General features: G+C 35.9%; 2 protein-coding genes across 5 annotated transcripts; one reads left to right on the top strand and one right to left on the bottom strand.

The window, feature by feature from the left end:
* Positions 1 to 5,620: 5,620 nt before the first annotated feature.
* On the bottom strand, positions 5,621 to 11,564 carry LOC121297182 (cyclin-G1-like). 2 transcript variants are annotated; one of them, XM_041223291.1, is made up of 7 exons: positions 11,320 to 11,563; positions 10,622 to 10,888; positions 10,143 to 10,396; positions 9,886 to 9,964; positions 9,660 to 9,758; positions 9,061 to 9,261; positions 5,621 to 8,086 (listed from the first exon to the last, which is right to left on the bottom strand). In XM_041223291.1, the coding sequence occupies exons 2-6, from the start codon at positions 10,886 to 10,888 to the stop codon at positions 9,073 to 9,075; spliced, it is 888 nt and encodes a 295-aa protein (XP_041079225.1). In that variant the 5' UTR covers positions 11,320 to 11,563; the 3' UTR covers positions 5,621 to 8,086; positions 9,061 to 9,072. The 2 variants fall into 2 exon arrangements, with proteins under 2 accessions (XP_041079225.1, XP_041079226.1); XM_041223292.1 differs by lacking the exon at positions 9,660 to 9,758 and having other exon boundaries at positions 11,320 to 11,564.
* A 424-nt stretch (positions 11,565 to 11,988) lies between these two features.
* LOC121297627 (cyclin-I-like) lies at positions 11,989 to 17,033 on the top strand. Of its 3 annotated transcripts, none has more exons than XM_041224086.1 (7): positions 11,989 to 12,588; positions 13,532 to 13,688; positions 13,871 to 14,005; positions 14,470 to 14,544; positions 14,697 to 14,837; positions 15,967 to 16,055; positions 16,471 to 17,033. In XM_041224086.1, exons 2-7 carry the CDS (start codon positions 13,575 to 13,577, stop codon positions 16,706 to 16,708), a joined length of 792 nt encoding a protein of 263 aa, XP_041080020.1. In that variant the 5' UTR covers positions 11,989 to 12,588; positions 13,532 to 13,574; the 3' UTR covers positions 16,709 to 17,033. The 3 variants fall into 3 exon arrangements, with proteins under 3 accessions (XP_041080020.1, XP_041080019.1, XP_041080018.1); XM_041224084.1 differs by having other exon boundaries at positions 12,292 to 12,588; positions 15,967 to 16,197; XM_041224085.1 differs by lacking the exon at positions 14,470 to 14,544 and having other exon boundaries at positions 12,208 to 12,588; positions 15,967 to 16,197.
* The last annotated feature ends 2,965 nt before the right edge of the window (positions 17,034 to 19,998 follow it).

Here is a 19,998-nt window from a genome sequence, read left to right as displayed (position 1 = left end):
TTACAATACAGAACGACAAAGTGCTTCCAAATGAATTAGCCTGTCTCTTCTCTGCATGCCTCCACATCTTCTGTATCCCTGTGGAATATTTTCTGTTTCATTTTTAACCTTTAGAGTCTTTGGACCATTTATTTATATGTATTTAGTTGTATGTAGTTGAATGACATTAAACAGTAAATCATATGGGTGTCATACATATTTTACATGCCATTGTGTGTGTGCTATCCATCTCGATCATATTATTATGCTTATGTATTCTGCTTATCAGAGTAATAATATTGATGTATTGCATATTTCATAGCTAATACCCAGAACAGGATTTAGATTATTCAAACTGTATATTACTTATGCACAGGCAATATTTAACTCCAGCATCGATAAAGTATTTGAGTGTTATAAAACTAGAAAGTACTTAATAGAAGTAATTGCTTGATTTTTTTTTTTTTTTACCGTGGGATTTCATTTCCTGTTTCTCTACATGAAAACTCTTACACATCTCCCCTAATTTGTGTCACTGTCAAAACCCTAAATCACTATGAATCATAAGAGCAACACTATGCATTTTAAAGTGCCAATGCTCTTGTTCACATTACTCTTCATTAAAACTGTATGGGTCCACTAATGGATAGACCCTGTTCTTCAGGCATCTTTGCATCAGGGCATCATTATTAAAGCATGACAGCCTCCAGGCTAAAAGCAACAGCTGTAGATTGGTTTACATTATTTTAGAAATAGCTAATCAGGGTGTCAGTGGGACAATCAGAAAACTTTTGGCTGGAGAAACCTGGGTTTGAATCTTGACTTACTGAAGCGAGTATAGGAGCCTCAATCCTTAATACAAAGTGGCACACAATTTGCCACAGTTGACATTGGTCCCCTGAAGGGTAGGTCTGTGGTCTGCATGAGGGGAAGCACACATTGACACTGCTTACACTACTGTATCCCCTGCTCAAGAATCCAAGACATCATAGCAATAAATAGGAAATAAATAGTTTCCCATTATAACAAAAAATCTATTTCTGGGCATAGTGTAGTGTTTATGAGACCAGAATATGGTTGAATCCAATAATGTATGTGAGATCAAAAAGGCTTTTTTTTCTAATTTCTGCATTGCAGTTATTTCTATCTGCAGTACCTAGAAGGACAAGACCATTTCTGCCCTGAGCTCAGCCACATGCTGTTTGATTTTTAAAACTTCTGGGATCAGCATCTGAAAGCATGCTTTAAAACATTTAAACGCTTTAATAACATACAACATGTTTCATCAGTCACAAGAACTGGTAAACTTATAAAAGCTATTGTCTGATCTTTTACATGTTCCAGATGAATACTCTTTAACACTAACTGTCATATTAATTTGTGCATGGTGTGCTGTGAGTTTGGCTGACAAGCTACATGTTTAGCAAGAGCAGATTCCTGGAGCAACACTGCCATCTAAGTACTGTTGTAAACAAGCATGAAGAAAAGTTGACGATAGTGGAAAATATTAATAAATATTCCATTAATAAAGTATCTTTTTCCAGTATGTTTAAGAACAACTTGGTGTGAAGTATCAAATATCAGTTATCTAATCTATTTCTCTTGCTTTGTAGAATCTATACAGCATTTCTATAATAGTGTAGACATGTAAAAATAAAAATAAAAAAACTAAATCGGACCTCCTCTCGCTCGGAAATATTCATATTGTAGCGTGCACGGGGAAGGCAGCAGCAGGGCTGGTAGGTGACGTAATCACATACAAAGACATAAGCCCGATATACGCTCCTTGGAAGGGAGCCGGCTCTTTTGTACAACGGTATCGGCGCTATGCTTTAGGGGCAAGAGGTCCTGGGTTCGTGCCCGCCCTCCGCCTGTGTGTGGATTACCTTGCCCTGTGTGAGGAGCCTGCCTTGCGGGAACCGGGAACGCTACAATATGTACTGCCTTTGTGGGGATAAAATCAAACAGACTTATCTCTGCAAGTTCCTAGTGTGTACCTTTAAGCACAGAGCAGTTGCCAATGCCTAGTCTTAAGTTTATGATGAAGTACTACTGGCAGCAAAGATGCTGACCTAATTTTTTACTCCAGTGTATAGCTGTTATACCATTTTGTCTACATAACTCAACTAATGGAAAAACTACTGAAAAGGTAAGTTTAAGGGTGAGGTTGTGATGGTTTTCCTATTGAAATTATTTTTAATTAGTCAAGGTTACTCCAGAATATCATCTGGCCTACTGCCACAGTTAGGGAGGACACACTGTAAATTAAAAAAGGGTTCAGGTCCAGCTAGGAACAGCACTTCAGTCTTAGGTAATCATTTTAGAATTTGGGGGACACAAACACTGTATGTGTAACTCACTGTAACCACTCAGTGGAATGCAAACCTCATGTCCCACAATGAACCATAAGGGCATTTCAGTAAAGCTGTTCCACCAATTATCACCTATCAATAACTGTCTTAAAAACACAGCACAGCTGGCTCTTTGACAACAGTTACAATTATCAACCCATGGAACAAAATATCTGGTGACATAAAACTTCTGGAATAAGTGGGACACTTTTTTCCTCACTGAAATACATTAATGCACTACCTCTACTTTACCGCTGGGTGGTGTAAGTAGATCTTATAAACGTGGCCTTTTTATTTACTTCGTTTTTTCTTTCCATTTATTTCTTTTCGAACAAATGTGCTTCTTCAACTGTGTAAAAAAAAAAAAAAAAAAAGCAAAAACACAGACCTGTAAACATGTTATTTTATGTATATCATATATTTATTTTATAATATACGTACTTGTTTTCAGAATGTAAAACTATGTGAAAACGTGTCAAACGTAATGCAACCGTTCTGTACTGTTACAGTTGAAATATAAACGACCTTACATTTGAATGTAATTACAATACTAAACAATACCACTTTCTGCAAAGCTCCTGTCTGGCCTCCATGAATGTTGCAGAAGTCAAATTATTTGTACAAAATGGAGCTTCACGTGACGAGTTCATTCATGCGACAGTCAGACGCTTGTGAATTACGTCATCACGCTATAACGTCTGTTTGAAACAATATTTACAAATAAGTAGAAAGTGGAATATAAGTTTTCTCAGTCATAATCGACTCAACAAATTGATAGACAATCTCCAGCGATTGCACCGAGTCACTGATTAATATTTTTTTTTTAGGTTTTCTTTTTAGGAAGCGGAATATTTGGGTTCCAGCGTTTAAAGATAATTGGCAAAACAAAAACAAAAAATCATATTTTGATGAAAGAAGCGGTGTGATTCCTTGTAAAACGCCATGGGTTCTGTGGTACCAAACCAAGGAGGACGTGTATATTGAAGTTAATGTCCCCCCAGGAACCTCTTCCAAAGAAATCAAATGTAATCTGAGCAGCAAAGAAATATCACTTTCTGTGAAAGGACAAGAAATCTTCAAGGCAGGGTTTTTACTTTCATACGTCATAGTATTATTAGTATTATTATTATTATTATTATTATTATTATTTTATTATTTAGCAGACGCTTTTATCCAAAGCGACTTACAGAAAATTAAACAAAATATAAAAGTATAGAAATTACAAGCAATACAAAGCGCGAAACAAATACACATACACAATATATGCAAATTAATTGTAAATAAAGAAAATACAAAAAGCTCTATAAATAGGAATTTACAAATAAGTTAATTGGTTTCTTGAGAACTGAACTCTCATTGACTTAGAGTTGAATTAAAGAATCCCCTTTGATAGTTCAACTATGATAACTTCTACTTTGTTGGACCTGCACGTATATATATATATAATATATATATATATATATATATACTCGATATATATATATATATTACAAAATTAATGAGTATTACATTATAGGGAAAGTCATGTTGAGAACGGTTGTTCTAATTTACCAATTTCTATTAGAAATCTATCTATTAGAGATTCTACTAGTGAATTATAATATTGTCTCATGCATATGTAAGATATATAAGCCTATCTATGCCAGATGTAAGGGATTTTACAGTTTATTTTTGTGAACATGCTTTTTTTGTTATTGCAGTCTTTTTTTTCTACACAGAATCCTGGTTTCGACTTCAGCGGTGCCGATATTTCTGGGAACTACGCTGGAGGTGGACACTTGCGAGTCCAACTCTCAGTCTAGGACATTGTGTGGACACTGGGTAACTTGCAGCTTTAAAACATGTTTCACAAACAAACTAATCTACAGCATAATGATGAGTGGTGAAGAATGTAGATGCTTTCTTTTACCTCTTTAATGATTGTAGGTGTCATTAAACAGACAGCTTCAGAAGACATTAAAGCAAAATTACTAGCAACTCTAGCCTGCCTCTGTGGTTTCTGGGTCTCGTGTGTCTGTTGGTGCAAGAATTTCATTGCAACCACATATAAACCCACTTCTTCCTGTTGACCCACAGGTTTTTAAACTTAAGTTTTACTGATTCACCTGAGTTTTGTTAAATGCGTGGCTCAGCAGGTGTTATTAAATATGTGTTGCACTGGAAATTGACTGAAACTACCTTCAGAGAGGAATATTAGTTATAAATGAGATGTCCAACCACATTGTGGAGCAAAGAAAAATGTATGGAAGTTAATAAAGATTAAGTTTGTAGTAATTTACTTTTAGTTACTAGGTTTAAAATTTTGCATTTTAGCTTACAAAGATGTCTTGCGCTTTCATTGGTACAAAGACTAATTTGGCTTCTTGCGTTGTCAGATTTGTCTACTCTGAAATAATAAACAGATGTTTAGAAAAGCAGAACCAAACAGTACTGTTAGCAGGGAGTCGATCAATCAAACATCCCTGCAGCGCAGTATTGAATCTTCCCAGTACTAACTTCCCCAAAGTCAGTCAACCTTAAGAACAGCAGAGTTGCAGGTAAGTGCAACATGTGTAGATTCGGCTGATCTGGTTTGTATTCATCATGTGCTCACTGTACCAGTGAATTGTGTTCGTTTTATATTCCGTTTTTTTTTCTTAAATACTGGTTTACAGGGTATCTTAAATGTGTCAAGTTGTGCTGGTATACTTTGAGGTTGAAAACAGAGAATCATTCCACTTCCTGCACAGGTGACTTTTCAGGATACAGCTGTGCAATATAACTGGTGAGAACCAAGGATTTAAAACATGAAATACTTACACTAGCTGCTCATTATTGTACAGTGACCCTTTTCAGAGTTACACCACACAGGTCTGCAGTACTTCTTGCATTTTAAACATTTTACCAGGAAAAAACTAAATCCAAAGTATTTCCATGAGCTTCCTGGTGAAATATTTGATCGAGTGACCTTGAGACCAACTCTTGAGTTAAGCTGTGGGAGTTAATAAAAAAGAGAACTCCTTTAACTTACCAGTAACTGCTTCTGTGGTGCCCCGGATAATTCAGATTGTAGCTAAAGTCACAGTCTTAGCTTGGTTCAGTCTGATGTATTTTACATTAAACTATTTGAAACTTTTTTGTTTGTTTGTTTGTTTTTTGTTTAAAACATATCCAGATGTTTAAACATCTTTTCAGGTGTCAAATGATTTCCTATAGGTCAGGTCATGATCCAATTTCATTAAAATAATTATATGATTAAATTCCATGTAGGCATCACAATTGTTCCTATCAGAGGAAAATAAAACAAGGGATCACATTTCAATAGTTTTATTGAAAGGTCATACAGAAAAAAAAAGTGAACAATACTTCGTTCATGACAGTCTTTACCCTGAAAACAAGTAATTTCCCACAAGTCTGCCACATTTCTCAGCTGGCGGACTATAAGCGTAAAGCTTGGAAATTCAACATTGCACGTCTTTCTAAGTGAGCAAGACACCAGCTTTCTATTGTTTCTATTTGTCTTAATCTTAAATTGTATTTAAAAGGAATTTCAGCAACATCAAGGCACAACAAAAGCATACATAGTTTCAGTTTCATGCCTTTGTGGGTGTACTTCTTAACTATCAAAATGCTCTTCACTCAGTAGGAGCCACAAAAAAAAAAAAAAAACATTAACTTAATTGTAAAGCCAGATTTCAGGTAAAAGTATTTCGAGTGACTGATACAAAATGGCTTTGAACAATTTCTGGTTAAACCATCAATTTACTGTTCATCATTCTATTCTATACCAAAAGGCAAACAAAACAAAAAAAAAAAAAAAAAGGGGGGGGGGGGCAATTTTGGAGAGATACTGCCTGCAAATGTACCTAAACTTCTAAATGTTAATACGATATTAATTGCAATAACCTAAAATATGCCTCTAACTTTAAATTTGATAGCGGTAACGTAGGGTACAAAAAAATTTAAACACTCTAGGCTAGTCTGGTGTGACTACCATGATCTAGATCACTGTTTAAATGAGCTTTACAGAGGCATCACTGCACCTCAACATAAGCAATATGATGATAATGCTTAAGAACATTGAACAACAAAAGAAAAAACAAAAACATACACTGAAAACAAAAAAATGTTAACTGAACAGGAGTCTCCCTAAGAGCCACTTAACATTTTAGGTGATTAAAAGATGTGTTTTTCATGTTAAACAAATACAGGTGCTGTTAAGCCGCGCCTACAACTTGAAAAACATGTAGTGTTGTAGGAAATAGAGAAAACAGGTTGTCAATCATTTGGGCACCAAAAAGAAAATGTTTGAGCAGATGTCGCTGCTCTGTGCCCCTCACTACACCACTCCTATGAGTGGTGTATTTCATCTGCTGTAAGGATCGCAATTTAATATCTTACCTAAAAGATAAAACTCGAACAACTATAACCTTGGGTAGGAGTGTGTATTAGGATTGCTCAGCTACCTAGGGTGGAAGTTTAAGGGTTTTGGGTTCAATTTTCTTGGTTTCTGATGTTCTAATCATTTAGCTCACAAAACCCTTCTTCCTCCTCTTCCACATAGTGGACTGAGGACCTAGGTGGTTCATAACTTTACTGCTCTTAAACCCTCATCAGTGCAAAAGGCGATGTAACCAAGAACCATGGCACTGACTAAAGTGAAAACATACACAAAAATAAGCCTTCAAAAATCAGTGAAGCAAAGAACAAGGCTGAATAAATATGCTATACATAAAAAAAAAAAAAAAAAAAAAAAAAGAAGACCCAAGTCTATTTTCATGATCTAAACTGAAGCAGACCTTTTTACTGTACTGATGTTATTAAAAGTGATCAATTATATAAAAAGGACAGTGGCATTTAGATCTGCTGCAGTGCAGATCATGAAGAAATAAACCCCAGTAATAAAGCGTACATTAAAAAGGCAAAACAAAACCTTAAATACTACATCATACTGGAAAAAAAAACACTGAAATACTTCATCCATTTACTGCTTTTTTTTTTTTTTTTTTTTTTTTTTTAAATTTAAGACCAACCTTGTTCTTCAATTTACATGTAATGAAGGCTTTACATTTAAACAGCGAGCTTCTTCAAAAATTATATAGTTTAAAGGCTATTACCAGAGTTGTTTTTTTTTTTTTTTTTTTTTTTTACATTGATGAAATTAATCCTAATATATACAACAGCTCATGGCTAAAATGGAGCACGTGCTGGTACAGTATACAAACATAACAGAAAGGCTCTTTGTAGTAGAGTCTAACCATCATCTATACAATGGCTCTTCATCACAGCTGTTCAAAATGCTTAGCCCTTTAGTGGTAGTAGCCAAATCTGTAGCATAATACAATCGTACTCAAAGTGCAAATACTGCAAAAAAAAAAAAAAAATGGACAAACCAGTTTAAAACTTCAGTTCACTTAAGTTAAACTTCCATGTCAAACAACTTTAGGAAGCAACTTTAAGAACATGAAATTTGCATGATATAGACCATTGGATATCACAGCTTTTAAGATCACTATCCAAGAAGTGTTTTTACATATACTGTAGGTTTATACAGTGTTATCACTTCAAAATAACTGTACAGGATGTATATTTTAGCACTTCTTGGCTGCATCAAATATGACCAGAATACCAACTTCCCCATAAACAGTGTTATCCCAAAAAAATAAAATGCAATTTCTAAACATCTGCCTGTACTAAAATTGTTCTTTAACAATTTCATCTGAGGTTTTTCTTGAACACATTAATTCTTCAGGCATCAAGTACCACCACATCAGCACCTACAAAATAAAAATAGTACAGTATCTATCAATACAAGAGGTTTAATATAGTGCTCCTCAATCATTGATAATTCATAATCATATTGGCAGTAAAATGTACATGCACCATTTGTCACAGCTCAGTTTTTCCAATTGTTTTATACAAGTCAGACAACAAAATAAGAACGAGGGAGTCATGTATGTATTTAGTTAGAATATGCATGCAACATTATGCACACTTTATTGGGACAGATTGGGCTCTTTAATGAGAACCACAAATCTAGCATGCAGTGAATGACAGCACTGAAATGAGACCGCTCAGCAGCTAACCTTTCAATCTACCTATCACTAGCAGTTCAGCCTTGAGGAACAGCTCAGGGATTCTCTCAACCTGCAGTCGGACCTGCTAGAACTTGCTAGGTAATTCTTGCATGCAAGAACTTAAATCATTGTACTGTTTTAATATACTTTTTGCACGTAGAGTGCTGAGAACACTCCACGACCCTGTACTCATTTGTGCAACACAAGCTAAGATCTGGGTGAGAATGCTGAATGCACTGGGATGTTGGCAGCTATTCAAGGTTGTGTTATGGTATGAGGAGTTCTAAATCAAAAGGTCAGAGCAACCAGCTGTCGCCTGCTGCTTCTTCCCAGACAATATAGTGCCTGAAGATGAGCAAGTTTGGAAAGAGTTAATGGAATAAAATGAGGTAAACTGGCAAGCAGGACAGTGAAGCTTGGGAACAGAAAACATCAGTAGACGCTAGAGCCTCTCCACTTCCCAGGAGAACGGGGAAGATCTATTCTTTGACTTCCGACTTAATATAGTGCCACTATTACCAGTTAAGTAATGAGACTTTTGTTGTTGACTACGACTGTTGGTGGTAATGTTTTTAAATACACATCTTGCAAGCGTGAATTCACTTTGATTACCAGGTATTCAAGCTGGTCCAATGACTCTGGACCTCTCATACTGTAATGGAGTCAGAAGGTACCTTTTCTCTTGGTTACGCAGTCTCTGGAATCGTTGGAAGGTGCGCTATCCTGTAATAACTGTGCTTCAGCTGCCGAGCAGTCCTCCCCGATACGATCCACCTCAGTTTCTGATTGCTTGGCTTGGCACACTTGGGTGAAGAGTATTCAGCAAGGCATTTAGCAACCAGCTCTCTCCAGTAGAACAGCTCTCGGCACGAAATCTAGAAGAGCAAAACACATACATCAGCTAAACACTATCCGCAATTTACAACATTTTATAAAATGCATTGAAGACTGGAGAACAGGAATGTAAGAGACTAACATTTTAATACTGCAAGAGAGTTAAGTTAGGAGCTGCAAGTGCAATACAGCCAAGGCAATCCGTTCTGAACCAATACCTTGTGTATGAAGACATTAAATGGTTGACAATCAGGAATTGATGTCCAGTGCTTTGGTATCTACCCAAAGTGAACTACTTTATTCTAATCTATTTAAGTTCTGGAAGGTCTTAAATAGTTGCATGGTATATTTTACAAGTCTTGGCAAGCCTGGGTGTAATCAGACTAGTCTCTGCAGTATGTAGTTTCAGACAGGCATGCCTGTTCCCAACAACACTTACATTGGACTGCTGCTGGAGACTCTGCAACAAATCTGCCAATTCATGAAGCTTCTGCTCTTGGATCTCCAGAGCTAGTATAGCCAGAGCTAGCAAAGAGGGCTGGAAACACAGACAGAAGCATAAAGCAAAATTAACCATTTAGCTACTTCCATGTTACATATTAAAAGTATTACATTCTACATTAACTCGCAGTTCAGAAATGAAAATGAAGTTGGTTCTTTCTTACCTTTGCTTTTGAGAAAGCAAAGCAGCAGTGGCATGCTTTTAGCTGAGCTTCAAGCCGTTCAACGTTCAGCAGCTTTTTGCTGTTAAGACAGGGCGAAAAACACAAAGTTTAATATTCAAAGTCAGAACTCCCACCTTGAGAACTGCAATTATTTTGGAAGCAATTTGTATCCTCAAATGCCATTCAACATACCACTTTCTATTTCCACATTTAATTGGCAGTGTTAGAGTTGACACTTCAAGGTTATTTTAGCCTACCTTTCAGAGACGGATTGCTCAGTGATGTGCGAGTGATACAGCCTCAGCAATTGCAAGGCAGTAGTAGATTTTATTTTCCAGTAGAGTTTCTCTATTATGATTTTCTCCATTCTCATCATGTCTGAAACGGTGAATCTCCGCTGGCTGATTCGGATTAAGTCACTGGCAAGCGGGACATTCCTCTCCTCCTCCACAGATTTCACAGCCAAGTAAAAACAGCACAGCCCAACGCAGGATAAATGCTTTGGTTGCACCTAAAAGAAATTGATCAACATGTTAAAACTAAACCAATGCACAGCAAAAATAGAAGTTGTCCTAATCAATTTACAGCTGTGACTTAATAGTAACGAGAATATTGAATATTGCCTTTTGAATTTGTATTCCACTTCCAACTAAAATAGCAGTATATCAATACCGCTCTGTGCAATATAAGTAAACTAATTCCATTTTTAAGTTTACAGTAACATATTGTTACCTACCTTCATTTGAGCCAAGAACCGATCAAGCAGATTCACAGCAAGAGAGAACGTCTCTGCACTAAAGCCGAAGAACCGAGTTAAAGATAACAGATCTTTGATTTCAAAATCTCTCAGCCTGGCCGTCATTCTCAAGCCACTATCGTTGGCCGATTCAATTAACCTCAAGCCACACAGTTTGGGCTGGTATTTTGCCTCTTGATCCAACAGGGCCTTCAGCTGTATAGCGAAGGGCAAGGCTTCAGATCCCGGTACAACAGCGTCAATCATCTAAAAATATGAGAAAGACACATTGAGAATAACGCCTTGAACGTTTCTGAAAAAAATGACATGATCTGGAGTGCATCCTCGCAGGCAGACTTGAGTAAATAGAGTGAACCAAGCTTCCCAACTCGCAAGGTCCCCTATCCGACTGCGTGTTAACTAAATGCCAGACATGTCTCGACTTGCCCTCACCCATATGAATGAATGAGGAAAGCGTATTTCAAACAACATCTATAATCAAATCTAAGAAATCAACCAACACACACCCAAATACAATCTAAACTACTGATGTATGACATAGCACATTGTCGGTTTTTAAATAAGTGCTATCAATCGCAGTGTGCTCGAACTTAGTTAAGTTTGCGGATTCACCCGTAATCTAACTAAAGCATTAGAATATGCAAGTACTTAAACTAAAAACAGCAAAATGAACTTACCTTTAAGACCACTGGTGAAGTTGTTTTTAAAGATGAAAACAAAATATAAACTTTATAAATAAATAATAAAACAAAGATTTAATCTTACTTTTTCCCAAAAAGGTTACTTAAAGAAGCGACCGCAAAGTATGGATAGTATTAAATACCTAAATGTTTTAAATGTGTAAGTGTATATATATATATATTTTGTTCTTTTTCAGGTTAAGCAAACTTGTTCCTTTTTTTTCCCCCCCCCTAACACACCACCCCGTACCCTTGGCTAAAAGCAAAAAATGTCGGACTTGCACAACTATATAAATCTGCTCCTATCACAAAGCCCAACCTCTGCTGGCCTGTGATTGGTCACTTGGAGTGCACTGTGGAATTTTGCAGCACCTTATTTGTTAATACGGTTATCATTCAAGTTAGTGACCACGCCTTCTTTGATGTCTGATGTCTGACCTAGTGACAATCTCACGTGATCAGCCACCGGTTTAAAGCAGTACAGACACTTTTCATCAACACTGACAGCGCCAGTCTTGGACTAGACTAGACTGCACAGTACACTATACACAATTGACAGTATCATAATTTATAATATATGTTTTTGTTATTAAAGTCAATAGCATGCATAATTATTTATTATTTTTTATTATTATTATTATGGGGTGGAGAAAGCGTATGAGACCAATACCGACGTATATCTGGTAGCGGTTTCAGACACCGATCAGCACTAATCTTGGCTTGGACTAAAAGTAACATTGGATGGTCAAGATTAGTGCTGTTTGGGGGGGGGTCTGTAAAACCAGCAGCAAATGTTTACACCCCCTGTCTTTAACACGGCCTATCTGACCCATTATAAAAAAGTTTTTGTGGGGTGTTTATATGGCAGCTGCTTCATTTGTTCCTCAAACAACTCACGTAGCCAAAGTGACGCTGAATTGGAGGAGGAGCTGTGGGTTTGAAATTGTATATATACTGTAATACCAAGAAAGAAAAACACCAAAAATATGTTCAATATTTTTTTTTTTTTTTTTTTTTTTTTTGCACTGCCTTTGTTTACATTTGGTTTTGTATTGCTATAGTTTTGACCGCTTTTTATGATGACCCCACTGTTTTCGGTTGGAAGTGAATACAACAAAATATCGAATATCCCCTTTTGCATTCAACAAAGGTGTTTTTTTTATTTTTTTATTTAATTTTTCTTTGTTCAAAAGCCAAAGGAATAATAAAGGGATTTATTAAATGTGCCGTAGGTCAGAGAAACTATTCGTGTTTTTGTACGGGGAGGTAAGTTTTGTTTATTAAAAAGTAACTAAATATTGCATTAATTTATTAAACTACTCTGAACACCGAGCGGGATGACCCGCCCACTACATAAAGATTGACAACGGTTTATGTAGTTAATCTTGCAAATTCTAATTTTTTTATTTTATCTTTTGCTTAATTTTAAATGTAGAATTTTTATGCATTTTGTTTTGTTTTGTAAACCAAAAAAAAAAAAAAAAAAGCTAACGTCATATTATTTTCTGGCTACGTTGCTTCGCTTTAATGTTGTTTGCTTTCCTAAATTGAAAGTAAAAAAAAAAGTAAACACGATTCCAAAATTCGCACTTTTAACATGCCAGTAGTTTAACAGAGCGTATATATTATGTACTTGTTGAAATGTCCCTGCATTGTGAAATACTTTATCAAGTAATTATTTCCCTAGATGGGTGTCACGAAAGTTTTATTGCCCAATCCATGTTTTTTTTTTTTTTTTTTTTTTTTTTTTTTTTAAAGAGCACTTTTAAAGTTCAGCTATTTGTCAATAAATTAAGGTTTAGGATTACATACAGTACAGTTAACAATCCATTACAGGTTGTACATTTTAAAAAAAATTAATAAATAAAAAATTGTAAATTGGTTTGAGTAAATGCTTGTGCAGCGGGGACGCTAAAGACGTGATGTTTTTCATTTGCGGGGGGGGGGGGGGGGCGATGGTTATAGATAAGGTTTACTCTGCTTTTGCAAAGCTCATTTCATCATTGTACTGTTTACATTTTTTACTGTACTTTCAAATAACAAATATTGTACACAAAGCCTGTACAATATAAACCATAGGCCTTCATCAGTGTTATGGGTTCGAACCTGACGTCATTTGTTGCCCATAAACTTGACTAGCAGTTTATTTTTTCTAAAAACACACACATTTTTACATTTTAGTTGTGATGTACTATAATGTATTTTCCAGGTAGCAGGGCCCTCAAAGGAAACTGGCCAGTCTTGGAGGTGTTATGAAGTGTCCCAGGTTAGTGGAAAGTCAGAAGCTGGATTTCCAGCTAGGAGAGGCCCTGGCCAGGGAAACTCGACTCTGGAAGGCATTGGTCTTCAGGAATGGCAAGATTCAGGTAAAGCCAGATTGCTTTGTTTCTCGTGGCTTCCAGGTAAAACTATGACAGTAGAAGAAGCCAAAAACAAGGTGTGTGATGCAGAATGTTCTCAGTGAAAGTATGATTCAGTTTTGCGCAGCATTCTGACCTGTGTACTGTTTTTATTGTTGTTAATGAGATTATTTGTGTTTTCCTATTAGGGTACAGATATCTCTCCCACACAGCATGATGAGGTGGTTTTGTGGCTCTTGGAATTGTGCTCCCGCTTTCATTTTTACCCAGAAACCTTTGCTCTTGCAACCAGCATTCTCAACAGACTTCTGGCATCAGTCAAGGTGAGAAAATCACCCACGTATTCTGAAAAGACATTCTCCAGTGGCAAGGTAACTTTAATCTGCTCCTAAATGGCACAAATATAAGCACATTTGGACTGCAGGCACAGTAAATAAACCTTTATTTTTACCACAGGAAAAAAAAGCTTTTGCTTAAGTAGCAAAATGGCAAAATAAAGTTTTCTGTTCAGTGTATTCTTTTAGAAAAACGAAACTTGGTAACCCTATTGCATTTCCATCACAAATGTACACTATTTATATTTTCTTTCTTAAATGCATTTTTTTGATGTTATTGCTACAGTAACAGCAGTAACTACAGTAAAATTCTATTCTACTCCCGCTGATTTCAAAATGCAATTACTGCTTATGTCTTTTCATATTTGATATTGATATATAGTGATTGATCTATCATGTCAATTGTTAAAAGTAGTTCATACAGTATTTAAATACAAATACATATTTTCTAGGCACAGCTTAAATATCTTCGATGTATTGCCATCACCTGCATGATCCTTGCTGCAAAGTCCAACGAGGAGGATGATGTAAGTTTTTAAATGCGATGTGTAGCGATCACTAACTCATAACTATAGTGTACAGTATGATTATTTTATGATTGTGCGTTTAATACAAAAGAAGACTGCGGTTTGATGGAATCTTAGCTTTATTGTGTTTTTTTTTTTTTTTCGTGTAATAGGTGATTCTGTCAATCAAGGACCTTGCAGTGCAGAGTGGATGCAACTGTTCTCCAGCTGAAATTCTGAGAATGGAGAGGATCATATTAGACAAACTGCACTGGGACCTTTACATTGCAACAGGGGTTGACTTCATAAACATTGTAAGCAATACAAAAAAAAACTGAAATGCTGAAACACATCAAGGAATTTCAGAAGTCTGCTTTAAATAAATAAAACAGATGCGGAAAAAGCACAAAACTGTGTTTTTATATTTATAAAAAGGCAATTGGATAGGTAGTTCTCAGTACAAGCCAGTTTACTTTAATTGGGCCGTGAGATTGAAGTATAGACCTATCTTCATGGGAAAATGACATCTCAGGGATATTTTCCTGGTGAAATATTTAAATAAATAAATAAATAAAATATAAAAATAAATTATTTGAGTCTGCTACCTTGGACTCTTTGACTATCTCTAGCAACACTAGCATTTCTCACAACACTTTTCTTGAACCACAATTAAGAAATAGAACATTTCAGTGGAAAATATAGTTTCTTCCAAAAATCAGATTTCTTTGTAAACCAGAAATCTAGAGTTAAGTGTAATTACTGTGGGGGTTGTTTTTTATGGCACCACGTACTGTATAAATGCATTAATTACACCGGAACAAGGTTTAGAAGCCACCTTGGTCTCTAACAGCATTTTTTTTTTTTTTTACATTACACACAAGAATGCACTAAGACACGTCTAAATCCTATTAACAACTACATTCCTCAGTTCAAAAAGAGATGTTACAGACAGTGTTCAAATTGTTATTGTGGTAATGCCTACTCTAAAGTAAACATAAGGAAATTGAGACGAACCTCCAGTGGGTTGAGTTCTGGGCATCTGAAGTCACTAAAGAGATTAAAAATGACCATAATAGTAAAAGATTCTTACAACTATTCTCTACAGCTTATTGGTCCTTTTCAATATTATCCTTAACATAAACCTTCATGGCCCATTTGCTACACAGTGAAGCTTTAGAAAGCTGCTAACAATGTTGCAAATACAGTACAGACAGCAGGATGAGAGAAACAAGTCTGGCAACTACAAACAGGCTGATAAGTAAGACCATGTTAAAACCTCTTCCATTGTTCAATACAATAACAGTCTTGATTGGTCGATTCACATAGTAAAAGGGAGGACTTCCCAACAGCCCTGATATTTCAATGTTGGGTACAAGACAAATAGCAAGCTTAGTGCCGATGGCGGTTATAGGCGGTGGAATAATGAGAATCTCTGTGTTCCAGTTCCATGCCATGGTGATGTCCAGCCGACCCCATCTTCCAGACCTCCTAGTTCAGAAGAACCCTTCCCTCCACGCTGCGTTCTTGACCAGGCAGGTGCAGCACTGTATGGCCTGCCACCAGCTGTCGCAGTTCAGAGGCTCCATATTGGCCTTAGCAATCATAACTTTGGAGCTGGAGAGGTTGGCTCCAGATTGGTTCTCTGTTTTTACTGATCTGCTAAAGAAAGCACAGGTAGGAGTGTATCTTAACTTCAATGACATTTAACTTGCACAAGATGAGCATTTCAGACTCAATCTGTTTTATTTATGTATTTAATTTCTATATTATCAAATCTGTGTCCACCAATGTGTTTGTTCGATTATCATTATAGGCTATAAAGCTGGAACCATACAGATTTAAACCAGATTGGGTCCAAGACCAAAGTGTACACGAAGGTATAAAATAAAACATATATTATACAATGCACTTATTAATTTTTTGATAAGTTTGTATTTTGCATTACAGATTGAAAGTATTGAATTCATCCGATGCAAAGAATTGGTTGATCATCATCTCAGCAGCCTTGAAACATTCCCACCAAACGCTGTGTACATTTTCCATCCAGAGAATCAAGACATCATGGCCAACCAGATGTCTTTTCATCCAAACAAACAAGACCTTGACCAGCCAGATATCGGCAGTGCTGTGCTGCATTCAGGGCTTCCAGTTCTCTCGAGTTGCCAGCCTGAAAAGGTCCAATTGAATGGAAAAGCCATGGAGGTTCATGAGTTTTATGGCTGATGTCAAGTACCTCTAGTGTGAAGGGATTACATCTGAGGTTGGAAGAAGCAGTGACCATTCAAAGATGGTGATGTGTTAAAAACTGGAGGAAGTACCCCTCTATGTCCATCCTGCATTCTCCATTAAACTAAGGTAGCCTGAAATGAGGAAGAGGATGCTAAGAGAGAGAAGATATGCATTCTGACCAAAGAGTATTGCTTTTAGTACTGTGCATTTTTTGTATATATAATCACAGTGCCTATAGAAAGTTTACACCTCCTTCAACTTTTTTTCACATTTTGTTGTGTCAGTGCCTCAGAGTTTCATGCATTCAAATGAAGATTTTTTTTTCCACTTATCTACACACCATACTCCACACTGTTAAGGGGAAAAGTACTATATATATATATATATATATATATATATATATATATATATATATATATATATATATATATATATAAAATACAAAACTGAAAGATCATAATTGGATAAGTCTCCACCCCCCCTGAGTTAATACTTGGTGGAAGCACCTTTGGCAGCAATTACAGCTGTGATTCTGTTGGGATAGGTCTCTACCAACTTTGCACACCTAGATTAGGCAATATTTGACCATTCTTCTTTACAAAACTCTTCAAGCTCTATCAAGTTCCTCGGGGAGCATTGATGGACAGCAATCTTCAAGCTGTGCCAAAAATTTTCGATTGGATTTAGGTTGGGGCTCTGACTGGGCCGCTCAAGGACATTTACTTTTTTGTTCCTTAGCCACTCCAGCGTAGCTTTGGCTGTGTGCTTTGGGTGGTTGTCATGCTGAAAGGTGAACTTCCGTCCCAGTTTCAGATTTCTTGCAGAGGGCAGCAGGTTTTCCTCAAAGACTTCTCTGTACTTTGCTCCATTCATTTTCCCTTCTATCCTGACATGTGCCCCAGTCCCTGCCGATGAGAAACATCCCCAAAACATGATGCTGCCACCTCCATGCTTCACAGTAGGGATGGTGTTCTTTGGATGATGCGCAGTGTTGCATTTGTGCCAAACATAACGCTTTGCTTTTAGGCCAAAAAGTTCCATTTTAGTTTCGTCACACCACAAAACTTTTTGCCACATGGCTACAGAACCTCCTGAATGTTTTTTTGCGTACTTCAAACGGGATTCAAGGTGGGCTTTCTTGAGTAATGGCTCCTTCTTGCTCAGTCATCCAGTTCAGAGGTACGGCCTGATCTAGGCAGGGTCTTGATGGTGCCATACTCATTCCACTTCTTAATAATCGTCTTGACTGTGCTCCAAGGGATATTCTCAGCCTTTGATATATATATATGTTTTTTTTTTTTTTTATATACCCATCCCCTGATCTATGTTTTTCAACAACTTTGTCCCGGAGTTCTTTTGAAAGCGCCTTGGTGCTCATGGTTGAGTCTTTGTTTTGAAATGCACTACCCAGCAGCGGGAACCTACAGGAACTGCCGAATTTATCCTGAAATCATGTGAATCACTACAATTTAACACAGGTGGAGGCCATTTAACTTGGTGTGTGATTTTGAAGGCAATTGGTTACACCTGAGCTCATTTAGGATTGATATTACAAGGGGGGTGGACACTTATCCAACTATTTTTATTTTTAATTAATTTTCTACAAATTTCTAGAATATTTTTTCACTTGGAAGTTGTGGGGTAGGATGTGTAGATAAATTATATAAAAAAAAAAAAACTATCTGAATGCATTTTAATTCCAGGCTATAAGGCAACAAAAGGTGAAAATTTTGAAAGGGGGTGTAGACTTTCTATAGGCACTGTGTGTGTGTGTGTGTGTGTATATATATATATATATATATATATATATATATATATATATATATATATATATATATATATATACACACACACATAACTGAAGGCATATGAAAGAATTTTTTTTTTTTTAAGTCCTGTAAAAACACGTTCAGGGAAGTTTTCCGGGAAGTTAGCTTTTTAAAAAGAAAAGTTAGTTTTATAAAAACACTTAGAATAATTCCATTTTTACATCATTTAGCGTTTATGTGTGTAAAACATTATTATAGAAAGCCATTTTTTTGTTGACCTCATAATTAGGCTTGGTATACTGTATATTTTTTAAAACAATTTAAAATATTTAAAAATTATTTTTATGTATGTACTTTTTTTTTTTTAAAGCTTTGAGTAAACAGCAAGTTCTCCGTGCCAATAATAATACTGTCATACTCCTTTTGTAATTTCTCTATATACACTTTTTAAAAATAAATACATTTGTATTTTTGTGCAATTCAGAATTTGATAGCTTTTAAAGCTTGACATTTATATAAACTTTTTTTGTATGTTTTATTTATGCTAATGATGGCAATGTTTAACATTGCAGGTCTTGAAATGAAACTCAGCTTTAGCATTTCTTAATCTGCCTGCAATTTACAATTATGGGAAACTGATGTCTAGCAAAATATATAGTCTAAAATAATATTGTAATGAGCCTTAAAAGTCTTTAAATTGTATCTTGTGATGTAATTGTACATGCTTTTAGGTTTCCCATCATGCATAAGCAAGTTTAATGTGATGCTAAATGTGCCAGATTGTCTTGATAAGCTAAGCCATGCAGACAGAGTGAATTGTAGAAACTCTGGAATGCATTGTGTTTGTATATGTGCGAGGTGTGTTCTTTTAGTTTTTTTTTAATGGCAGCTGAAAGCCTGTTGTACACTTCGCAGACTGTACTATATTACCTCTGATAAGACATTTTTGAAATGCATTTACAAGAAACTATTTAGCAGGTCAACCTTGTCCATTAATTATATCAAGAAAGTGTCTTCTCTTGGTAGGTCAGGACTGAAAAAAAAAAAAAAAAAAAAAAAGCACTTTCTATTTTATTATATTACTGTGAAACTTTTACCTGTATTTAAATGACAGGCAGCAATGTTGTTTTACTTTATTTTTTACTGTCATTCAATAAAAAAGATATTGATATACAAACTTTTTTTTTTTTATGGTGTCAATATTATTTCAGCTCTTTTGAAACAAGCTTCATCTAGTCTTAAGTCTGACTGACTTAAAGTTCTGCAAATGTACTGGTTATATTTAAATAGACGATGTATTATGCTATTTTTTTTTTTTTTTTTTATGGCCTCTTGCATACAGTATACACCAGTATTGGACCGGAGTAATAGTCTGATATCATGGTAGCAATCTTCTGGAAATCAGACATGAGCTGGTCTCAATATGTACACTTTTCTTTTCAACTTGTCTAATCATTTCAGCAAAATACACTTGGTG

Source organism: Polyodon spathula, chromosome 22, assembly GCF_017654505.1.
Source record: "Polyodon spathula isolate WHYD16114869_AA chromosome 22, ASM1765450v1, whole genome shotgun sequence".
In the NCBI taxonomy this organism is placed as follows: Eukaryota; Metazoa; Chordata; class Actinopteri; order Acipenseriformes; family Polyodontidae; genus Polyodon; species Polyodon spathula.
The sequence above is the reverse complement of the archived record's forward strand: the minus strand, read 5'-3'. Positions and strand labels throughout refer to the sequence as shown.